General features: G+C 37.5%; 1 protein-coding gene across 1 annotated transcript in view; it reads left to right on the plus strand.

Annotated features, from left to right (window-relative positions):
• Positions 1–26,061, plus strand: part of HAO2 (hydroxyacid oxidase 2) — a 197,292-nt gene that overhangs the window by 32,656 nt on the left and 138,575 nt on the right. The window contains exons 2-3 of the mRNA XM_053705774.1: positions 18,017–18,169; positions 24,968–25,119. Of these exons, the coding sequence (XP_053561749.1) occupies positions 18,039–18,169; positions 24,968–25,119 (283 nt within the window). The 5' untranslated portion in view covers positions 18,017–18,038. The remainder of the gene's footprint in view (positions 1–18,016; positions 18,170–24,967; positions 25,120–26,061) is intronic.

A 26,061-nucleotide genomic window follows, 5' to 3' on the forward strand; every position in this document is an offset into this window, starting at 1 on the left:
AACACCCACTAACTTTAACATAATTAAAATAAATTTAATTAAAAATTACAATTAATACCTAAATAATTCCTATTTAAAAATAAATACTTACCTGTAAAATAAACCCTAAGCTAGCTACAATTTAACTAATAGTTACATTGTAGCTATCTTAGGTTTTATTTTTACAGGGAGTGCAGAATTATTAGGGAAGTTGTATTTTTGAGGATTAATTTTATTATTGAACAACAACCATGTTCTCAATGAACCCAAAAAACTCATTAATATCAAAGCTGAATATTTTTGGAAGTAGTTTTTAGTTTGTTTTTAGTTATAGCTATTTTAGGGGGATATCTGTGTGTGCAGGTGACTATTACTGTGCATAATTATTAGGCAACTTAACAAAAAACAAATATATACCCATTTCAATTATTTATTTTTACCAGTGAAACCAATATAACATCTCAACATTCACAAATATACATTTCTGACATTCAAAAACAAAACAAAAACAAATCAGTGACCAATATAGCCACCTTTCTTTGCAAGGACACTCAAAAGCCTGCCATCCATGGATTCTGTCAGTGTTTTGATCTGTTCACCATCAACATTGCGTGCAGCAGCAACCACAGCCTCCCAGACACTGTTCAGAGAGGTGTACTGTTTTCCCTCCTTGTAAATCTCACATTTGATGATGGACCACAGGTTCTCAATGGGGTTCAGATCAGGTGAACAAGGAGGCCATGTCATTAGATTTTCTTCTTTTATACCCTTTCTTGCCAGCCACGCTGTGGAGTACTTGGACGCATGTGATGGAGCATTGTCCTGCATGAAAATCATGTTTTTCTTGAAGGATGCAGACTTCTTCCTGTACCACTGCTTGAAGAAGGTGTCTTCCAGAAACTGGCAGTAGGACTGGGAGTTGAGCTTGACTCCATCCTCAACCCGAAAAGGCCCCACAAGCTCATCTTTGATGATACCAGCCCAAACCAGTACTCCACCTCCACCTTGCTGGCGTCTGAGTCGGACTGGAGCTCTCTGCCCTTTACCAATCCAGCCACGGGCCCATCCATCTGGCCCATCAAGACTCACTCTCATTTCATCAGTCCATAAAACCTTAGAAAAATCAGTCTTGAGATATTTCTTGGCCCAGTCTTGACGTTTCAGCTTGTGTGTCTTGTTCAGTGGTGGTCGTCTTTCATCCTTTCTTACCTTGGCCATGTCTCTGAGTATTGCACACCTTGTGCTTTTGGGCACTCCAGTGATGTTGCAGCTCTGAAATATGGCCAAACTGGTGGCAAGTGGCATCTTGGCAGCTGCACGCTTGACTTTTCTCAGTTCATGGGCAGTTATTTTGCGCCTTGGTTTTTCCACACACTTCTTGCGACCCTGTTGACTATTTTGAATGAAACGCTTGATTGTTCGATGACCACGCTTCAGAAGCTTTGCAATTTTAAGAGTGCTGCATCCCTCTGCAAGATATCTCACTATTTTTGACTTTTCTGAGCCTGTCAAGTCCTTCTTTTGACCCATTTTGCCAAAGGAAAGGAAGTTGCCTAATAATTATGCACACCTGATATAGGGTGTTGATGTCATTAGACCACACCCCTTCTCATTACAGAGATGCACATCACCTAATATGCTTAATTGGTAGTAGGCTTTCGAGCCTATACAGCTTGGAGTAAGACAACATGCATAAAGAGGATGATGTGGTCAAAATACTCATTTGCCTAATAATTCTGCACACAGTGTATTTTACAGGCAAGTTTGTATTTATTTTACCTAGGTAGACTAGTTAGTAAATAGTTATTAACTACTTACTAACTACCTAGTAAAAATAAATACAAACTTACCTGTGAAATAAAAGTAAAACCTAAGCTGCCTTACGCTAAAACCTAACATTACAAAAAAAAACAACAACTAACCATACAAAAATAAAAAAACCTACCATTACAAAAAATAACAAACGAAGTTATCCAAAACAATTAAAATTATTCGTATTCTAATACCCTGTTTATAAATAAAAAACCCACCCCAAAATAAAAAATCCTAATCTATAATAAATTACCAAGGACCCTTAAAAGGGCCTTTAGTAGTCTCTTAAAAGGATTTTTGTATGACATTGCCCTAAAGAAATCAGCTCTTTTGCTAAAAAAGAAAAACAAACACCCCCTAACAGTATACAAACCCCCACTCCCCAAACCCACAAAAAAACACCCCAAAAAGAAAAAAGAAAAATTGCACAAAATAACAAACAAATTATGCAAAATAATAATTATTCCTATTCTAATACCCCATTTAAAAAAAAAACCTCCCCAAAATAATAGAACCCTAATCTATAATAAACTACAAATAGCCCTTAAAAGGGCATTTTGTAGGGCATTGCCCTGAAGAAATCCGCTCTTTTGCTACAAAATAAAAACAACCCCCCCTAACATTACAAACCCCCAACCCCCAAACCCACAAAATAAAAAAAATCTTACTAAAAAAACCTAATCTACCCATTGCCCTGAAAAGGGCATTTGTATGGACATTGCCCTTAAAATGAAATTCAGCTCTTTTTAGATTGCCCAATAGCCCTAATCTAAAAAAACAACCCACCCTAAAAAAACCTTAAAAAATGTAACAGTAACCCCTCTTTAGGTACTCACAGTTGCTGAAGTCCGGCTTGAACGATCTTCATCCCAGCGGCTCCATCTTAATCCAGGCGGCTTCATCTTCATCCATCGCGGGATCAGCATCTTCTTCATCCCTGCGGAGGCAGAGTGGTCAATGCGCGGAGGCAGAGGTCCAGGCGAAGGTCCAAGGTGGAGGTCCAGGTGGAGGTCCATGGATCCGACGTGGAGGTCCTCTTCATGCGATCGTCCGCTGCACACTGAGGATTCAAATGCAAGGTACCCCTTTTATACTGGGGGTACCATTGCATTCCTATTGGATGAAAATTTAAAATCAGTCAATAGGAATTAGAGCTTCTAAAATCCTATTGGCTGTTCAAATCAACCAATAGGATTTAAGCAGCTCTCATTCCTATTGACTTATTCGAATTTTGGGTGGTTGTTTGGGTGGTGGGTTTTACTGTTGGAGGGTCTTTGTATTTTTTTACAGGTAAAAGAGCTGATTTCTTTAGGGCAATGCACTGCAAAAGACCTTTTTAAGGGCTATTGGTAGTTTATTGTAGGCTAGGGGGTGCTTTTATTTTGGGGGGCTTTTTTATTTTTATAGAGCTATTAGATTAGGTGTAATTCTTTTTTATTTTGTATAATTCGTTTGTTATTTTTCGTAATTTAGTGTTTGTTATTTTTGTACTATAGTATTTTTTTATTTTTTGTAATTGTAGATTTAATTATCTTAGTAGTGTTTGGATTAATTTAATTTTAGTCTAATAGTTATGTTAGGTTAATTTATAGTTTAAACTTAGGTTTTTTTCAATTTCCCAGGTGAGTTTTTATTTATTTTAAGATAGGGATCTTGTAATTTTAATGTAAAGTTAGGGGGGTTGTTAGGTTTAGGGGTTAATAGTTTAATTTCGTTTTTGGCGATGTGGGGAGCTGGCAGTTTAGGAGTTAATAGGTTTATTTAGTGGTAGTGATGTGGGAGACCTGAGGTTTAGGGGTTAATAACTTTAGTATAGTGGCAACAATGTCGGGGAGCGGCAGAACAGGGGTTAATAAATTGTATTAGTGGCGGCGATGTCGGGAACGGCAGATTAGGGGTTAATAACTATAATATAGTGTATGCGATACAGGAGGGCCTCGGTTTAGGGGTTAATAGGTAGTTTATGGGTGTTAGTGTACTTTGTAACACTTTAGTTATGAGTTTTATATAACAGTTTTGTTGCGTAAAACTCATAACTACTGCTCTCAGATTGCAAAACGGATCGTGCTGGTATAGGCTGCAAGGAAAGCTTTTTAGCCTCACCGCAAAACTCGTAATGGCAGCGCTATGGAAATCCTATGAAAAAACGTCATTTTTTTGAGTGCGGGACTGACGTTGCATTACAGGCTAAAAGGCTTGCGGTACAGCTATAATGGCTGCGTTGCTTTTCTAACGCTGAAATGGCCATTTTTTCAGCATTAAAACACGCAAAACTCTAGGTGATTATTATTTGATTTTATTTAAATTAGGGAGCCCAGAAAACAATTTTGCACCAGAGCCCACTGTTTATTAAGCCACTGCTGCCAACAGATGAGTTTCAGCATTAAGGAAGTTTGGTTCAGAACGCATGTTGTCCGAGGGCCCGTTGTGGGGCAATGGAGAGTGTGGGGCATGTGTTGTGGAGTTGTGAGTAGGCAAGAGATGTGTGAAGCAAATAATTATGGGTATGACTGGGGTGCAGTTGGTGACATTTGATATGATGATGAATGGTTTGTGTGGAGTGGATAAAGTTAGGAATATTTAAGTATTCAGGAAGGATATGATAGATGTGGTAGGGTGTGTTAGGTTGATCCATGGAAGACTTTTTTATTTTTACCTTGACAGGAAAAGTCTAGGAACGAAAGACTCTGAGGGCATCTGGAAGACTTTGGTTTAGTTTTATTGTTATGTTATTAGTTTATATCTTCCCCCCCCTCCTTTTTGTTCTATAGGGTCAGTATAGAGGGACTTAAGGGTCAGAGTTAGGGTCAGATATAGTTTAGTGTTAGGGATTAGTGAGTGAGGTAAAGATAAGTGTTAGTTTAGTTTTAGGTGCAGTGTATAGGGAATTGTTAGGTATATTCTTAGTGTTAGGGATAGTCATTACTTTCTTTTTCTACAATATTACGTTTTTAGTATTTTTTATTTCATTTTATTGTCTATATTTGTTTATATTTTAAAATAAAAAATATATATATATATATATAAAACGATCAACTGATTTGGCTATTTCCATTGTTCAGATGAGAATTGCCTGGTATTTCGGGGCTGGACTGACCTTAATAATTCGGATCAGACCGATATACTTCAGGAAAGTTCTTTGCTGTGAAAAGCACAATTGAGCTAAAAGAGGCTGCTCCTAGGTGGTAACCGGGCCATAGATCAAGCCACTGAGCTGTTTGTTCCTGGTAGAGCATTTCTCTTTCTGTATGCATTTGTATTATGACCCTGGGGAAGTCTCCCTTTGCCTGATATTTCTGGGCTGGACTGACCTTACTAAGAGGGATCAGACTGATAGACTTCAGGAATGTTCTTCACTGTGAAAAGCACAATTGGGCTAAGAGAGACTGCTCCTAGGTTGTAACCCCCCATAGAGCAAGCACTTCTCTTTCTGTATGCAGCAGGAATAAGAACATTGCTGCATTTAAATAAGAACTATCCCCATTGGGGTAGGGCATGATTATACAAAAAATGTTGCCCTATAAAATGCCTAAAAGTGACTGCTAAAGACCAAAGGGAATGACCACTGATTATTGTATCATGCCATGGTTGCCACTCTACCCCAATTATTACTGTATCAAGTTCAAACATTATCCATCAGACAATTAAATCATATCAATTCACTACCAAATAATAATGCATGTGGTCTGGTGCCTCCTTGGGTAATTTTGAATGCATTGATATACCTTAATTAACCGATTGATAGCATTTGGACTTTTCTGATACACTCTTTTTCCAATACAGAAATAGTGTTATCATTTTCATTGTGGTCCCTCTGATGATGAAAAATGCATTTTTAACAATAGATACCTAAGTTTACAATTCCAAAGTTCAATCTGATATTTATTATTATTATTATTATTATTTTTTTGGGGAACCTTGGGAAGCAACAGGTGGAGGAGCTCCCACATTTCTTTTATGACTGTTTTGGAGTAGTGGGAATCTTTAGAAAAGCCTGGCTGTTATTGAGATGGGTGGTAGGAGACAAGAGAACCCCCCCTTATTTTTCCTTCTTCGTCTTCTTTCTCCCCGTTATCTAGATATGCTGTTTGATTCTGAGCTGTTCCTCGAGATAGGTTGATGCCCTTAATTGATACCATTAAACGCATTGACACTACTCTTGGATAATTAATAGTAATATATTGTGATGATAACTCATAGTAGACTTTTGGCCAGATTATGAGTTTTGCGTTATGAGCGGCTCAGTAATAATTTGCAAGTTATTGTCACCGATCACCTCCCTATAGCGCTGCTATTACAGGTTTGCAAAAACCCAACGTTAGCAGACAATATGACAGCATTGAGCTCCATACCGCACACAAATACCAGTGCTGCTTTGAGCTGGTTTAACGTGCTCGTGAACGATTTCCCCATAGACATTAATGGGGAGAGCCAGCTAAAAAAAAGCCTAACACCTGCAATAAAGGAGCGTAAAGCTCTGTAACGCAGCCCCATTGATTCCTATGGGGAAAGAAAAGTTATGTTTACACCTAACACCCTAACATAAACCCTGAGTCTAAACACCCCTAATCTGCCACCCCCGACATTGCCGCCACCTACCTACACTTATTAACCTCTAATCTGCCGTCCCCAATGTTGTCGCTACCTACATTACACTTATTAACGCTGCCACTATTCTAAAGTTATTAACCCCTAAACCTAACCCTAAGTCTAACCCTAACACCCACTAACATAATTAAAATAAATCTAAATAAATTACAATTAATACCTAAATAATTCCTATTTAAAACTAAATATTTACTTATAAAATAAAACCTAAGCTAGCTACAATATAACTAATAGTTACATTGTAGCTATCTTAGGTTTTATTTTTATTTCACAGCTAAGTTTGTATTTATTTTAACTAGGTAGACTAGTTAGTAAATAGTTCTTAACTATTTACTAACTACCTAGTTAAAATAAATACAAACTTACCTGTAAAATAAAACCTAACCTGTCTTACACTAACACCTAACCTTACACTACAATTAAATAAATTAAATTAATTAAATACAATTAAATAAATTACAAAAAAATAAACACTAAATTACACAAAATAAAAAGAAATGATCAAATATTTAAACTAATTACACCTAATCTAATAGCCCTATTAAAATAAAAAAGCCCCCCCCAAATAAAAAAACCCTAGCCTAAACTAAACTGCCAATAACCCTTAAAAGGGCCTTTTGCCGTGCATTTCCCCAAAGAAATAAACTATTTTACCTGTAAAAAAAAAATACAAACAACCCCCCAACAGTAAAACCCACAACCCACACAACCAAACCCCACAAATAAAATCCTATCTAAAAAACTTAAGCTTTTAGCTCTTTTTTAGCCCAAACCATAATCTAAAAATAAAACCCACCCAATAAACCCTTAAAAAAACCTAACACTAACTCCCGAAGATCCACTTACAGTTTTGAAGACCGGACATCCATCCTCATCAAGCCAGGAGAAGTCTTTATCCAAGCGGGCAGAAGTCCTCAATGAAGCCGGGAGAAGTCTTCATCCAAGCGGCAAGAAGTCGTCCTCCAGGCGGGCAGAAGTCTTCATCCAGGCGGCATCTTCTATCTTCATCCTTCCGACGCGGAGTGGCTCCATCTTCAAGACATCCGGCGCGGAGCATCCTCTTCTGTTGACGGCTACTGAAGAATGAAGGTTCCTTTAAGGGACGTCATCCAAGATTGCGTCCCTTGAATTCCGATTGGCTGATAGCATTCTATCAGCCAATCGGAATTAAAGCTGAAAAAATTCTATTGGCTGATGCAATCAGCCAATAGTATTGAGCTTCAATCCTATTGGCTGATCCAATCAGCCAATAGAAGAACAGGATCAACATAGAAGTTGAGAAAGTATGCATTTCTTTAGCACTTCATTCTCCCCAAAGTCTATAATCGACTGAATTGTGATTAGAACACCAGTAGTAGGGTGAAGTTGGTGATTTAAATTAAAATTTAACCTTTATTAGTTTCATTAAAAAACAGAACACACAACATAAAAAGTTAAAAAACACAAAAAGAGTGGGCCAATAGAACGAGTCTATCACATAACTAAGTGTTGACCTTGTTATTAAATTAAGGTGTGTGAGAGTCTGGTTACAATACTGTCTAAATAATGTGAAAAATGGAATGTATTCAAATCTCCTGGGAGAAGACAGAGGGATAAGTATGTGTAGGTATTTCCCTGAGTATCACTATAACTCAGTAATGAATTGGATACTTTTTAGGTTTGTCAGGTTAGTAATCTGGAGTTTATTATATTTTCTCTTGTTTATAATAGTACACTAAATCATAGTGACAAAAAATAATAACAGATTGAGCTCAATGAATAAGCAATTATTTATAAAAATAAATGTCGGTAAAGTACCCGTATTTTGTACTTTTAGTTGTTGGATGTCTTTTGTCATTGGCTCATATATTTAGATTGTCTAATATCTGCAATCATTACTTGGGTTAGTATTTTTTAAGAATTACTAAGTTGTGAGCGTTTACCAATTCACAGTAGGTATTTAGCTTTATTGGTAGCTTAATGTCTTTTATCATAGGCTCATGTGCTTTAGATTGCTTTTGTGTCTGCAATCTGTACTTTGATTTTAAATATTATCAAGTAATACGAGATAGTACGATTATTTATGGAAGTAAATATAAGTAAAGTACCCAGATTTTTATCCTTTTAGTTACTAAATGTCTTTTACCATTGGCTCATTTATTTAAATTATCTAGTATTTACAATCATTACTTAAATTTGAATTATTGTCTGGAAATACAAAGTGATGGACTTGTACTGATTCACAATCAGTTGATTAGCTTTATTTTCAGTCTGATGTATTTTGTCATTAGCTCTAGAGCTTTGGATTGCTTTATGTCTGCAATCTATACTCTGATCTCAGTTATTATCTGGTAATACAAGGAAACTGACACTGACTGCTTCTCAGTCTATTAGTTAGTTAAATTAATAGTTTGTCACTCTCAGAAAGTGATGTGACTTGTAGTATGTGTGGTGTGAGCGTTACATTTTTAACTTAGTTAGAATTGTACCACTATATGGGGGAGTGCTGGCCAAATTGCTTCAAATATATAATATATTGTAACTGGTGAAGTTACATAAATTGCTTCAAATATATAATATATTGTAACTGGTGAAGTTACATAAGCAGAAATGTATCAATCTTTTTGATTCAATATGAATCTTTTTAAATAGTAGTTGCAACCTAATACTCCCTAATGGTATGACCTTTAAGGTAAATATCTAAGTTACCAAAGCATATGCTGCCAAATAATTTCTGTTTTGCTCAAATAGCGGCGGGTATCTATTGGTAACTATATTAAATTCTAATCAAGGTGCATAGATTCAGCAAGGAGTGCTCAAATGATGTTAATATGTATTGCTGTTATAGATTCTCTAAAAAGCACTCTGCTATAATATCTTTACAGGTAGATAGATACTATGGTTTGTTTATGATTCGCTTTGAACTTCTAGCGAAAGCTATTGGCACAGAACACACACATCAAACATTCACATTCACAGCTCCATTAAATTAAATTCTAAAAAGTATCAAGCATAACACAGATTCACACTAAAAAAGTTATATAAAGTCTTGCCGTAGCAAGTTCTGTTTGTCTCAACACTTAGATAAGACTTATTCTATTGTATAGTAAATCAGTTAGCCATATTATTGGTTTTTAAGCGGCCCAAACTTAATGCAAAGTTTAAAAAATAATGGAGGTTGAAAGAGGTTCAACACCCTCCCCTAACATGTTTCGCCGACCTAATAGCGGCTTTTTCAAAGGTGAGCGCGCGCTCGCGCCGTCGGGTGTTTTATCACCTAAGCTCCACCCTGATTTACAATCTAGAGCCAATCCGGGCCATCCTAACTCGAGGAGGCGCGTTGATCAAAATTAGGCAATGTTATTGTGAGCTGGATTGGTTGCTGAGAGTATTAGTGGGGTTGGGAATACAGCAACGGAAAAACGGATATGTGTTTATTATGAATGAAACAAATCTCTATATAGATTTTTGATCTTTGCGATGAATGCATAATAAGTTGGATAAATAATTAAAGTGTGATGAAAATGAGTATCATCAAATACTAAATCTATATTAACATTTACATATTTATCCACATTGATTATATATCAATTCATCTTCAGACTTTAACAATTATTATTGATTATGTATTTGTTGCAAAAGTCTGGTTGTATTAAAAATGTATGTTTTTCAATAATGGTTTATGTATTTATTAATAGTTCCTGTATAAAATAAAGGCAGTGTTCTATATAGAATGAATTAATAATATTGAATAATATGCATGGTTACAGTGACGGGATAAATATAGTGATGAAAGATCAAAAATGAGATGTGAACTTAAAGGGACAGTAAACCTTAAAAATAATGTTATATAATTCTGCACATAGTGCAGAATTATATAACATTATTTAGGTGCTATAGCCATAAAACCCTTTTTTACCTTTTAAAATGTAAAAATGACAGCGCTTTTACAGACCCGCTCTCTGCTCTCTGCTGAGCGGGTCTGTAATATTTAGTCAGCGCATCGGGCCAGCTGTATAGTCACAGCCCGGCCTGATCGCGCCATAAGACTAAGTGCAGCTCGCTCCTGTGACAGGAGCTAGCTGCACTTAGTGCTATGGCGCGATCAGGCCGGGCTGTGACTATACAGCTGGCCCGATGCGCTGACTAAATATTACAGACCCGCTCAGCAGAGAGCAGAGAGCGGGTCTGTAAAAGCGCTGTCATTTTTACATTTTAAAAGGTAAAAAAGGGTTTTATGGCTATAGCACCTAAATAATGTTATATAATTCTGCACTATGTGCAGAATTATATAACATTATTTTTAAGGTTTACTGTCCCTTTAAGTTCACATCTCATTTTTGATCTTTCATCACTATATTTATCCCGTCACTGTAACCATGCATATTATTCAATATTATTAATTCATTCTATATAGAACACTGCCTTTATTTTATACAGGAACTATTAATAAATACATAAACCATTATTGAAAAACATACATTTTTAATACAACCAGACTTTTGCAACAAATACATAATCAATAATAATTGTTAAAGTCTGAAGATGAATTGATATATAATCAATGTGGATAAATATGTAAATGTTAATATAGATTTAGTATTTGATGATACTCATTTTCATCACACTTTAATTATTTATCCAACTTATTATGCATTCATCGCAAAGATCAAAAATCTATATAGAGATTTGTTTCATTCATAATAAACACATATCCGTTTTTCCGTTGCTGTATTCCCAACCCCACTAATACTCTCAGCAACCAATCCAGCTCACAATAACATTGCCTAATTTTGATCAACGCGCCTCCTCGAGTTAGGATGGCCCGGATTGGCTCTAGATTGTAAATCAGGGTGGAGCTTAGGTGATAAAACACCCGACGGCGCGAGCGCGCGCTCACCTTTGAAAAAGCCGCTATTAGGTCGGCGAAACATGTTAGGGGAGGGTGTTGAACCTCTTTCAACCTCCATTATTTTTTAAACTTTGCATTAAGTTTGGGCCGCTTAAAAACCAATAATATGGCTAACTGATTTACTATACAATAGAATAAGTCTTATCTAAGTGTTGAGACAAACAGAACTTGCTACGGCAAGACTTTATATAACTTTTTTAGTGTGAATCTGTGTTATGCTTGATACTTTTTAGAATTTAATTTAATGGAGCTGTGAATGTGAATGTTTGATGTGTGTGTTCTGTGCCAATAGCTTTCGCTAGAAGTTCAAAGCGAATCATAAACAAACCATAGTATCTATCTACCTGTAAAGATATTATAGCAGAGTGCTTTTTAGAGAATCTATAACAGCAATACATATTAACATCATTTGAGCACTCCTTGCTGAATCTATGCACCTTGATTAGAATTTAATATAGTTACCAATAGATACCCGCCGCTATTTGAGCAAAACAGAAATTATTTGGCAGCATATGCTTTGGTAACTTAGATATTTACCTTAAAGGTCATACCATTAGGGAGTATTAGGTTGCAACTACTATTTAAAAAGATTCATATTGAATCAAAAAGATTGATACATTTCTGCTTATGTAACTTCACCAGTTACAATATATTATATATTTGAAGAAATTTATGTAACTTCACCAGTTACAATATATTATATATTTGAAGCAATTTGGCCAGCACTCCCCCATATAGTGGTACAATTCTAACTAAGTTAAAAATGTAACGCTCACACCACACATACTACAAGTCACATCACTTTCTGAGAGTGACAAACTATTAATTTAACTAACTAATAGACTGAGAAGCAGTCAGTGTCAGTTTCCTTGTATTACCAGATAATAACTGAGATCAGAGTATAGATTGCAGACATAAAGCAATCCAAAGCTCTAGAGCTAATGACAAAATACATCAGACTGAAAATAAAGCTAATCAACTGATTGTGAATCAGTACAAGTCCATCACTTTGTATTTCCAGACAATAATTCAAATTTAAGTAATGATTGTAGAAACTAGATAATTTAAATAAATATAAAGCACATGAGCCTATGATAAAAGACATTAAGCTACCAATAAAGCTAAACAACCTACTGTGAATTGGTAAACGCTCACAACTTAGTAATTCTTAAAAAATACTAACCCAAGTAATGATTGCAGATATTAGACAATCTAAATATATGAGCCAATGACAAAAGACATCCAACAACTAAAAGTACAAAATACGGGTACTTTACCGACATTTATTTTTATAAATAATTGCTTATTCATTGAGCTCAATCTGTTATTATTTTTTGTCACTATGATTTAGTGTACTATTATAAACAAGAGAAAATATAATAAACTCCAGATTACTAACCTGACAAACCTTAAAAGTATCCAATTCATTACTGAGTTATAGTGATACTCAGGGAAATACCTACACATACTTATCCCTCTGTCTTCTCCCAGGAGATTTGAATACATTCCATTTTTCACATTATTTAGACAGTATTGTAACCAGACTCTCACACACCTTAATTTAATAACAAGGTCAACACTTAGTTATGTGATAGACTCATTCTATTGGCCCACTCTTTTTGTGTTTTTAACTTTTTATGTTGTGTTTTTCTGTTTTTTAATGAAACTAATAAAGGTTAAATTTTAATTTAAATCTCCAACTTCACCCTACTACTGGTGTTCTAATCACAATTCAGTCGATTATAGACTTTGGGGAGAATGAAGTGCTAAAGAAATGCATACTTTCTCAACTTCTATGTTGATCCTGTTCTTCTAGTTAATTCATGCATAAGCACTCAAGCTCAGGAAATTAATCCATTTTGATAAAAGCATCTCCCCCATACCAGTGTAGTGCTGTTGCACCCTTTTTCTTTCAATGAGCCAATAGGATTGAGCTCACATTCTATTGGCTAATTGGAACAGCCAATAGGATTGAAGCTAAATCCTATTGGCTGATTGGATCAGCCAATAAGATTGAAGCTCAATTCTATTGGCTGATTGTATCAGCCAATAGGATTTTTTCAACTTTAATTCCGATTGGCTGATAGAATTCTATCAGCCAATCGGAATTCAAGGGAAGCCATCTTGGATGACGTCCCTTAAAGGAACCTTGATTCTTCAGTAGCCGTCAACAGAAGAAGGATGCTCCGCACTGGATGTCTTGAAGATGGAGCCGCTCCGCGTCGGAAGGATGAAGATAGAAGATGCCGTTTGGATGAAGACTTCTGCCTGCTTGGAGGACGACTTCTTGCCACTTGGATGAAGACTTCTTCCGACTTCGTTAAGGACTTCTGCCCGCTTGGATGAAGACTTCTCCTGGCTTGATGAGGATGGATGTCCGGTCTTCAAAAACTGTAAGTGGATCTTCGGGGGTTAGTGTTAGGTTTTTTTTAATGTTTATTGGGTGGGTTTTATTTTTAGATTAAGGTTTGGGCTGAATGCCCATCCAAATGCCCTTTTCTGGGCAATGGGGAGCTTAGTTTTTTAGGTAGGATTTTATTTGGGGGGTTTGGTTGTTTTTTACAGGTATAAGGGCTAATTTTTTGGGGGGCAATGCCCCGCAAAGGCCCTTTTAAGGGCTATTGGCAGTTTAGTTTAGGCTAGGTTTTTTTTTTTATTTTGGGGGACTTTTTTTATTTTGATAGGGCTATTAGATTAGGTGTAATTAGTTTAAATATGTGATCATTTCTTTTTTATTTTGTGTAATTTAGTGTTTATTTTTTTGTAATGTAGTTAATTTTATTTAATTAATGTAATTTATTTAATTGTAGTGTAAGGTTAGGTGTTAGTGTAAGACAGGTTAGGTTTTATTTTACAGGTAAGTTTGTATTTATTTTAACTAGGTAGTTAGTAAATAGTTAATAACTATTTACTAACTAGTCTACCTAGTTAAAATAAATACATACTTAGCTGGGAAATGAAAATAAAATCTAAGATAGCTACAACGTAACTATTAGTTATATTGTAGCTAGCTAAGGTTTTATTTTACAGGTAAGCATTTAGTTTTAAATAGGAATAATTTTGGTATTAATTGTAATTTTTATTTGGAATAATTTTAATTATGTTAAAGTTAGTGGGTGTTAGGGTTAGGTTTAGGGGTTAATAACTTTAGTATAGTGGCAGCGATTTTGGAGGCAGCAGATCAGGGGTTAATAACAGTAATGTAGGTTGCGGCGATGTTAGGGACAGCAGATTAGGGGTTAATAATATTTAACTAGTGTTTGCGATGCGGGAGTACGTCGGTTTAGGGGTTAATATGTTTATTATAGTGGCAGCAATGTCCGGAGCGCAGATTAGGGGTTAATAATTTAATTTTAGTGTTTGCAATGAGGGAGGGCCTCGGTTTAGGGGTTAATAGGTAGTTTATGGGTGTTAGTGTACTTTTTAGCACTTTAGTTATGAGTTTTATGTTACGGCTTTGAAACATAAAAACCATAACTACTGACTTTCAGTTTACGGTACGGATCTTGTAGTTATGGGCTGTACCGCTCACTTTTTGGCCGGTCAGGCAAACTCGGAATACCGGCGCTATGGAAGTCCCATTGAAAAAGGACTTTTTGAAAGATGCGGTAGTTACGTTACGGCCCAAAAAGTGTACGGTACAGCTATACCTGTAATACCAGAGGTAGTGAAAAAGCAGCGTTATGAAGCTTTTTCACTCATTATTATTATTATTATTCTTTATTTGTAAAGCGCCAACAGAACCCGCAGCACTGTCCATGGGTACAAGGATAACAGTACAATGGAGAAACAATACGATAAAAGACAAATACAGGGGGAATTGAGGGCCCTATTCCCGTGGGAACTTACAATCTAGATAACGCAAAACTCATAATCTAGTCGTTTGTTACTAAACTTTATCTATACTATAATTGCGTTTGTAACGCGTCCGTCGCCGTTGCTAGTTGCTCACGCATCCTCAAAGGAATGTTGGCTGAGCGTGGCAGCCAAAAGAATGTAAATAACATAATTAAAATTTGAACCCCTTAACCACCAACCACCCACATCACAATAAACCTAATTAACCTATTAACCCCTAAACCGCAAAACCCCCACATCAGCAAAAAATCTATTTAACCTATTAACTCTTAAACCGCCAACCCCTCACATCGCAATAAACCTAATTAACCTATTAACCCCTAAACCACCAAACCCCAACATCGCAATAACCCTAATTAACCTATTAACCCCTAAACGACCAAACCCCCACATCCCAATAACCCTAATTAATATATGAACCCCTATACCACCAACCCCCCCACAATGCAAATAACTAATTTAATTACTAAACCCCCTAACCTAACATCCCCTTAATTAACCTCAATTACTACTAAATTACAATTCAAATAAAAACCTAACATAAATTTAAAAAAATATAAAAGTCTAACATTACAGAAAAAATAAACAAAATTATCAAAAATATTTTTTTTTATACCTAATCGCTATAAAAATAAAAACACCCCCCCCAAAAAAAAACACCCCCAATCGAAACTACCAATAGCTCTTAAAATGGCCTTTTGTAGGGCATTGCCCTAAGTTAAACAGCTTTTACCTCTAAATAAATTAAGTTCCCCCCACAGTAAAAATCCCCCACCCACCAAACCCCCCAAAATAAAAAACAACAACACTAAAAAAACTAAACTACCCATTGCCCCTAAAGGGGCATTTGCATAGGCATTGCCCTTAAAAGGCATTCAGCTCTTTCACTGCCCTTAAAAGGGCAATCAGCTCTTTTTTTTAAGCCCCCAAAAAACCACTTCAAAAAATTAAAATAAAAAAGCCTTAACCTAAGCCCCAAATAGGTACTAACTGTTCCTGAAGTCTGGTGGAAAAGGTCTTCTTCCAGACGGATCCATCATCTTCTACCTTCATCCGGAGTGAAAGAGGCGCAGAGTGGTGGTGCGGAGCTGTGTTCCCGATGCCTGAATTTTCCACGGCGGTGGTCCTCAGCAATGTGGAGGCTCCTCTACATGCGATCGTCTGTCGCACACTGAAGATTGAATACAAGGTACCCCATATTTATTGGGGTACCTTGCATTCATATTGGTTGAAATTTTGAAATCAGCCAATAGGATGAGAGCTACTGAAATCTTATTGGCCGCCGAGGAACACTGCGGTTGAGGACCGTCGCTGAGGATCCAGGCATCTGGAACACAGCTCCGCACCTCCGCTCTGCGTTAGGGGGGACTTAGTATTTTTTAGAGGTAAAAGAGCTGTTTAACTTAGGGGAAAGCCCTACAAAAGGCCTTTTTAAGTATATGCTTGACTATGTTTCTCTATGTCTAACTTTTTTGCACCGTTGAGATATTTTCATTTGTATCTTCACAGAGATATAAATAAAGCTTTAAAATAAAAAAAATAGATATATGCAGGGAAGAAAATTTTGATTCAGACAATTTTTTTGTTCTGAATATTAGAGGAAATTTGTTTCCCTGAATATTCCTACCCTGCACTATTTGGTTTTCCTTTTTATTTAAAATTATTTTCATCAGTGTTTTTTTGTTTTCTTTAAATTTAATATCGATATTCATTTTTGGTACAAATGTACATTTGTCTGAAACTGAGTGCACATCTCTAAAAACAAAAAGGCATTTTTTGTAAGGTTGGTCCTGATTTAATAAGTAGTAAATAATTCGTTTCTCCTCAGGCTATTCATAATAAAATCCACCGTGATGTACGTTAATTAAAGGGACATTCCAGACAAAATTGGAATCCACATGGATGCATTTCAGTTTTAAATAGAAGCATTTTTCTAATATACATGTATTAGCAAAAATGCTTCTAATAAAACCTATAGCTGTTTCAAAAATGTATTTAAGTATGCTCCGTGCATCTGCATTTTAAACAAATAATTTGCTCAGAGGTGCTTGTTCCATCTTGTAATGACTCCATTTGTTAATTGCTTACATGATACAAGCCCCACTGGCGCTCTGCGCTGCTGTAGTAGTTAAAATGATGGTGCACTGAGAATATCTAGCTATGCTTCACATGCACATGCTGAAAAAAATGTTAACACTAAAACAGTAATAGCTTTTACTAGAAGCATTTTTACCAATATACGTATAATGCAAATATGTTTCTATTAAAAAATCTAATTACTCTATGTGCATTTAAATATTGACCGGAATGCCCTTTTTTTAAAGCTCTTTTGGAATGTTCTATTATAGTTAAATTCTTACAGAAAAGACCAACATCCCACTCAGAATTTAAACCCTTGGGAGATCCAACATGAAGATCCAAAAGGAATTGCATTCTGTTTAATCTAGCTGTCTCTTCCTATTAATATGTTAGTGATTTGGTGAGTTATGAAGTTAAATGTATAGCTACAGATTTTTATTCCTATAGAATCTGTTTTTGAATTCAGTCCTTTTATGCCGTTGTCAATCAACCTGATCGTATCTGATCGGGTTGATTGCTTTCCGCCGCTCAGAGGCGGTGGACTAATTATAGAGCAGCGGTCTTAAGACCGCTGCTTCTTAATTGCTGTTTCCGGCGGGCCTGAAGGTTCGCGTGGAAACAAATGTATTAGGCGCCATACGGTGCTTAATAATTCGGCGACATTATGTCTTCCTGTAATCTAGGACTAGAATTCAGTTCATGTGAAAGTAAAAGAAAAAAAAATCACATAATTATGTGAACTCACACCTTTCAGTATAAATTTAATCTCCATCTCTGCTTTACCAACAGGTCAGGGCAGTGAGACGTTAGGATGTCTCTCATTTGCCTGTCAGACTATGAAGCCTACGCAAAGGATCACTTGCCTAAAGCCATCTGGGAATACTACGCTGCTGGGGCTGATGAGTGCGCTACACGGGACGACAATCTACTGGCATTTAAACGGTAACTCGGTCATTATGTAAAGAACCCACTTGTAGAATCTATAGCTGTATGAAGATTCTCTAGCATTGCTGTGTGATTATCCTTATGATTTTGTGTTATCATCTGTTTGTATTTCTGTCGTGTACAGTGGTTATTCTCTTATATATGTGTGGTGTTCTATCTGTATAACTGTGTTATTGTTTGTTATATGATCTTTTGTCATCTCGTGGTCATTGTGTTGCCTGCTGTGTCTCTTCATTGTGTACCCATTTGGGCTCATACCACAAGATAAATATATTAGTGCAAGTGTAGCACCCAGGGCCTGAGGTATCTTTATAACTACTCTAACGCACTGTATAGTGTATCCTTCAGTATCACCCTGAACCTATCATCCTGTATCACCCTGATCTATGTATCGCCCCCGGACCACCGTCCTCTATTGTCCTGAGACTGAGAATGACGGCTTCTAAAACGTTTATGCTAATTTCTTTGTGTGTCAATGTCTATTTTAGTTTGACTTTTTTTTATCAATGCGTGATGGTTGTTTTTCAGGCTTTGCTATATTTATTTTGCTGTATTTAGTTTGTGAGATTTCCCAGTTGTTAGAATCAGACCTGCAAAACTCACTAAGTTGTTTATTTATAGTGCTGCGCTATATCAAAATGTTGCACTAGAGAAAACACCGCCAGCGTTATGATTTTTGCACTTCTTGGGTTCGGCTCCTTTACAAGTTGAAAAAAAACATATTTTGCGCAAGCGGTAGCCTGAGTAGTGCAAAAATCGCTAGCGTAGATAGATATAGACATATACAGATAAATATAGGAATATCTATTTAAAAATAGAGAACATATTCCCCTATGTGAAGAACATTGGAATATGACATATTTACAGTGATTACATAGGGGTCGATTTATGAAGCAGTGGATGCTGTTTTCGACCCACTCGGAAGCAGCTGCTCTTTAACTTGTCCGCCATCTCTGAGGTGGCAGACAGCAATCAGCCCGATCAAATACGATCAGGTTGATTGACACCCCCTGCTAGAGGCCGATTGGCTGTGAATCTGCAGGGGGCGGTATTGCACCAGCAGTTCACAAGAACTGCTGGTGCAATGATAAATGCCGACAGCGAATGCAGTCGGCATTTATCGATGTGCGGTGGACATGATTTGCTATTGCGGATCATGTCTGTCCGCACCATGATACATTTACCCCATAGTTTAACCCTTTATTAAATACGAATATTACATAAATATGATCTTTCATGTTTTCAGCTATTTGACTGCAAAGAACTTCAATGCACTTATATATACGTGTATATATATATATATATATATATACACATATATATGTGTTTGCTTAATTGCATGTGAATTTATGTCTGTAAATACATATATACACATATAAATACATATGACACACACACACACACATATATATATGTGTATATATATATATATATATATATATATATATATATATATATATATGTGTGTGTATATATATATATATATATATATATATATATAACTATATTTAGAAATGTAAATGTATGTATCTCTACGTTAAAGCCCTTTGCAGCCTGAGACTTCATATCTTTGAGCCCTTATAACTTTTTTTTGCAATTTTTTAAAAATATTTTTTTATAAGTGTGATTATGAGTATAACTGTACTTTAAAAATATATTTCTTTTTGAAGATACGAGGAGTCCACGGATTTCATCCTTACTTGTGGGATTACGCCTCCTGGTCAACAGGAGGCGGCAAAGAGCACCACAGCAGAGCTGTATATATAGCTCCTCCCTTCCCTCCCACTCCAGTCATTCTCTTTGCCTGTGTTAGTAATAGGAAGAGGTAAAGTGAGGTGTTAGTTTAGATTCTTCAATCAAGAGTTTTTTTATTTTTAAAATGGTGCCAGTGAGTATTATTTTATTACAGGGTGTAACCGTATTCCTTGTCAGCCTCTAGAGTAGAGCTACAGGTAGCTTTAAAGCATTGGGAACTGGTGGGATTAAATTCTCACTGCGCCTCCCATACTGTGTGCTGCCCTTCAGATGATGGTGTTAGCAGATATTAACTAAGACCCTGTATGTCTCCACAGAGCTGCAGGAGGGAAAGAAGACCTCTTGATCTTGTGGGACCGTTCATGCTGTCACTCAGCATTAAGGTATGTGCAGCGTTTTTTTCTGGGACAGTATTACCTCAGAGACAGCTGTAACCTTTATTTATCTCACTCCCCTGATTTAATTGCACCTCAGGACTTCTCTATTTCATATGAGGGAAGATGCGGTGGGGGAAGTTAATTGGAGGGTATCCTTAAGAAGATCTATGTTCATCAGGGGTTTCTTTTGCAACCAGCAGCCTGCATTGTCACGGTTACGAGTGTGGCTGCTTATTGGTTTGATGCTCTGGAAGAATCTCTTAATACTGAGACTTCTTTGGATGATATACTGGATAGAATTAAAGCTCTTAAGTTGGCTAATTATTTTATTACGGATGCTTCTCTGCAGATTACCAAATTGGCGGCTAAGAGTTCGGGGTTTTCCATCTTAGCACGCAGAGCCTTATGGTTGAAATCTTGGTCCGCGGATGTGTCATCCAAGTCTAAGCTTTTGGCTATTCCTTACAAGGGGAAGACCCTGTTTGGACCTGACTTGAAGGAAATTATTTCTGACATCATGGGAGGCAATGGTTATCTCCTCCCTCAGGATAAAAAATCCAAACAGAGAAGTCGACAGAGTAATTTTCGTTCCTTTCGAAATTTCACGGGAATCCCCCCTTCCTCTTCTTCTAAACAGGAAGGGAACTATTCGCAAACCAAGTCTACCTGTAGACCCAATCAGTCTTGTAACAAGGGTAAACAGTCCAAGAAGCCCGTTGCTGCTCCCAAGTCAGCATGAAGGGTTGGCCCCCAATCCGGAACCGGCTCTAGTAGGGGGCAGACTATCCTTCTTCATCCAGGCTTGGATAAGAGACGTTGGATAAGGACCCATGGGCAATATATATAGTGTCTCAGGGATACAAACTGGAGTTCAGAAATTCTTCCCCCAGAGGAAGGTTTCTTCTTTCTCGATTATCTGTAGACCAGATAGAGAGAGGCATTCTTACGCTGTTTAAGAGACCTCTCCTCCATGGGAGTAATCTGTCCCATTCCAATTCAGGAACAGGGACAAGGGTTTTATTCAAATCTGTTTGTAGTTCCTAAAAAAAGATGGAACTTCAGACCTATCTTAGATCCCAAGAGTCTAAACAAGTTTCTCAGAGTTCCATTCTTCAAGATGGAAACTATTCGTACCATTCTTCCATTGATCCAGGAGGGCCAATTTATGACAACGGTGGATCTAAAACATGCATATCTTCATGTGCCTATCCACAGAGATCATCACAAGTTCCTAAGGTTTGCCTTTCCGGACAAACATTTTCAGTTTGTGGCTCTCCCTTTCGGTCTGGCCACGGCACCAAGAATTTTCACAAAGGTTCTGGGGTCTTTGTTGGCGGTTCTAAGACCAGGGGGCATTGCGGTGGCACCTTACCTGGACGATATTCTGATCCAGACGTCATCATTTCAAATGGCAAAGTCCCATACCAAAATTGTGCTATCCTTCCTAAGAACCCATGGGTGGAAGGTAAACCTGGAAAAGAGTTCGTTAGTGGGAACTCTGATCGACTCTATATCAATGAAGATTTTTCTGACGGAGGTCAGAAAGTTAAAACTTCTGAATACATGTCCAGCCATTCAGTCCAATCCTCGTCCATCGGTGGCTCAGTGCATGGAAGTAATCGGTTTGATGGTAGCGGCAATAGACATAATTCCGTTTGCTCGCTTTCATCTCAGGCCCCTGCAACAAAGCATGCTCAGGCAGTGGAATGGAGATTATATGGATTTGTCTCCTCGAATAAACCTAGACCAGGAGACAAGGGACTCTCTTCTTTGGTGATTGTCACTGGATCATCTATCCCAGGGGACATGTTTTCGAAGACCCTCATGGGTGATAGTGACAACGGATGCCAGCCTGTTAGGATGGGGAGCAGTCTGGAATTCCTTGAGGGCTCAGGGTATGGACTCAGTCAGAGTCCCTCCTTACCATCAATATTCTAGAATTGAGAGCGATATTCAATGTTCTTCGGGCCTGGCCTCAGTTGGCCACGAACCAATTCATCAGGTTCCAGTCGGACAACATAACGACAGTGGCTTACATCAATCATCAGGGAGGAACGAGGAGTTTCTTAGCGATGACCGAAGTAGCCAAGATAATTTGGTGGGCGGAGACTTACTCTTGCCATCAGTCGGCAATCTACATCCCAGGAGTGGAAAACTGGGAGGCTGACTTTCTGAGCAGGCAGACCTTTCATCCGGGGGAGTGGGAACTCCATCCGGAAATATTTTCAAACCTGATTCTCAGATGGAGTCGACTCTAATTGTCAGATTTGTCAGAATGCAAAGCTTCCAAGATACGGGTCCAGATCCAGGGATCCCCAGGCCGAGCTGATAGATACCTTGGCAGCTCCTTGGTCCTTCAGCCTAGCTTATGTGTTTCCGGGCATCGGTAATCCTCATTGCCCCTGCGTGGCCTCGCAGGACTTGGTATGCCGACCTAGTGGACATGTCATCTCTGCCACCCTGGAGGCTTCCATTGAGGAAGGACCTTCTCATTCAGGGTCCCTTCCATCACCCGAATCTAGTTTCTCTGCAGCTGACTGCTTGGAGATTGAACGCTTAATTTTTTCCAAGCAAGGTTTTTCTGATTCGGTCATAGATACTTGTCATGGAGTAGGGTAAGGATTCCAAGAATTTTGTCCTTTCTCCAAGAAGGATTGGAGAAGGGGTTATCAGCTAGTTCCCTAAAGGGACAGATTTCTGCTTTGTCTATTTTGCAATATAATTCTCCCTATCTTGTTGTTCCATCCTTGTGTCCTAATCCTTCTTCTCAGAAGGAACGTCTGCTACATAATTTAGATGTGGTCTGTGCTTTAAAGTTCTACTTGCAATCTACTAAGGACTTTTGTCAATGATCTTCTTTGTTTGTGTGTTTTTTCTGGGAAACGTAGGGGTCAGAAGGCTACGGCTACCTCTCTTTCTTTGTGGCTGAAGAGTATCATCCGTTTTGCATATGAGACTGCTGGACAGCAGCCTCCTGAAAGAATTACGGCTCATTCCACTAGAGCCGTTGCTTCCTCATGGGCATTCAAAAATGATGCTTCTGTAGAACAGATTTGCAAAGCTGCAACTTGGTCTTCTCTTTACACTTTTTCTAAATTTTACAAATTTGATACTTTTGCCTCAGCTGAAGCTGTTTTTGGGAGAAAGGTTCTTCAAGCAGTGGTGCCATCCATTTAGGTTACCTGTCTTGTCCATCCCGTTTCATCCGTGTACTATAGCTTTGGTATTGTATCCCACAAGTAAGGATGAAATCCATGGACTCATCGTATCTTTAAAAAGAAAAGGAAATTTATGCTTACCTGATAAATTTGTTTCTTTTTAGATACGATGAGTCCACGGCCCGCCCTGTTTTTCATAAGACAGGTCTTTATTTTTGTTAAACTTCAGACACCTCTGCACCTTAGCTTTTCCTTTCTCTTCCTAACTTTGGTCGAATGACTGGACTGGGAGGGAAGGGAGGAGCTATATATACAGCTCGGCTGTGGTGCTCTTTGCCTCCTCCTGTTGACCAGGAGGTGTAATCCCACAAGTAAGGATGAAATCCGTGGACTCATCGTATCTAAAAAGAAACAAATTTATCAGGTAAGCATAAATTTCCTTTTTGATGTGTTTTGTGCAGCTTTTTTGTTTCTCGTAAAAGTTAACCAGACCTCTGAAGTCCCGCTATCCAACATGAGTTAAATTCAATTGCGAGCGAATGCGTTTACTTTCAACCTGTAATACATGCACTGCTTCCAACGAGCTAATTTTTGGTTCAGAACCTGGGTAGCGCTTGCTGATTGGTGGCTAAATGTAGCCACCAATAAGCAAGCGCTACCCAGGGTCTGAACCAAAAATGGGCCGGCTCACTAAACTTACATTCCTGCTTTTTCAAATAAAGATACCAAAAGAACAAAGAAAAATTAAAAATAGGAATAAATGAGAAAGTTGCTTAAAATCATGAATTTGAATCATCTGAATCATGAAAGAAAAAATGTGGGTTTCATATTCCTTTAACTGCAAAGGGCTCCAATGCACTTCTATATATGTATACATATGTATTTATGTGTTTATATGTGTATATATGTCTGTATATGTCTATATATGTATGTAAGTACACATATAAATACATATGTACAAACATATAGACATATATATATATATATATATATATATATATACTGTGTGTGTGTATATATATATATCTATATGCGTATATATCTACACATATACACTGTACATCTTTAGACATGTATATGTATGTATCTCAATGTTAAAGCCCTTAGCAGCCTTTTTTTTCTAACACCTGAGCCCTTATAACTTTTTTGGGCAATGTTTTTGTTTAATAGTTTTTATAAGACAGTGTTATTATAATTGTATCTGTACTTTGTAATGTATTTACATTTGTTTCGTGAAACACTTAACCAGAGCTCTGAGGTCGCGCTAACCCAACGTGCATCAACTTCAATTGCACTCAAGCGATCACATTTACTTTCAACTTGTAATACAAGCGAAAAACCTGACGCTCGCAAACACCCGCAATAGAACCCTTTTCACTTGCGCTTAACTGTTAGCGCTCCACTCATAATCTAGCCCTTAAGTATTTCAGGCCAATGTCTTTTCATACCATGAATGCGCCTATGAGTATGTACATCCTTATTTATTCTTTGGCTCTTATTTGCAGGATCCGCCTGAGACCTCGGATGCTCAGAGACGTCTCGGCGACAGACACACGGACCACAGTTTTAGGGACAGAGATAAGTTGTCCAATTGGCATCGCACCCACAGCTTTCCACTCCTTGGCATGGCCAGAAGGGGAAACGAACACTGCCAGAGGTACATAGTTTTTTTTCTGAATAAACCTATCTTTTCTTGTCCCTCTCCACCAGTAAAACAGTAGCACTTGTCCTTATCAACCAATGAGGAATAATATGAAGTAAAAAGAAGACGGATTAGTTTCAATTTCAATTAAAGCATTTTTTGTTTAGTTTTAATAAATATTATGTTAGGCAAAATTGATGCTCTTTTATATGTGATAAAGAAATTTGGAGTACAGAGGTCTCTATTCAGCAAGGACCGAATGGACATTCGCAGAAATCTCTGCTTCTGCCGCCTTGCGCTGCAGCTAGAGTGCAGCAATACGCTGCCCATATTTATCATTGCACAAGCCACTACTGTCAATCACCGCGGTCGAGAATTCCAGAGGGATTGATATACGCCACTGCAGAGGTGATGTAGCAGGTTAAGAAGCTTCTGATAACCGCTGCTTCTTAACTGTCAGCTGCAGGCTATCTCATGTAAACCTATAGCAGCTGAAGGTTCTCCAAAGCTTTTTAAATGGAGCCCAATGTCTCTTCATTGATTTTGCCAGTTCAGCATTTTCAGCTTTGGACGTTCTACTGAGAGAGCTGGTTAAATATTTTAATTAAAGTATCTTAACCCTTTCAATGCATAGCTCAAGGAGCAGTTAGCAAACTCATTGTGCTTATTTTACAAGTGGCGCACCCTATACGTTTAATGAATAGCTCAGGGAGCGCTGTTAGCAAACTCATTGTGCTTATTTTACAAGTGGCGCACCCTATACGTTTAATGAATAGCTCAGGGAGCGCTGTTAGCAAACTCATTGTGCTTATTTTACAAGTGGTGCACCCTATAAGTTTAATGAATAGCTCAGGGAGCAGTTAGCAAACTCATTGTGCTTATTTACAAGTGGCGCACCCTATACGTTTAATGAATAGCTCAGGGAGCAGATAGCAAACTCATTGTGCTTATTTTACA

This window comes from Bombina bombina, chromosome 3 (genome assembly GCF_027579735.1).
Source record: "Bombina bombina isolate aBomBom1 chromosome 3, aBomBom1.pri, whole genome shotgun sequence".
Classification (NCBI taxonomy): Eukaryota; Metazoa; Chordata; class Amphibia; order Anura; family Bombinatoridae; genus Bombina; species Bombina bombina.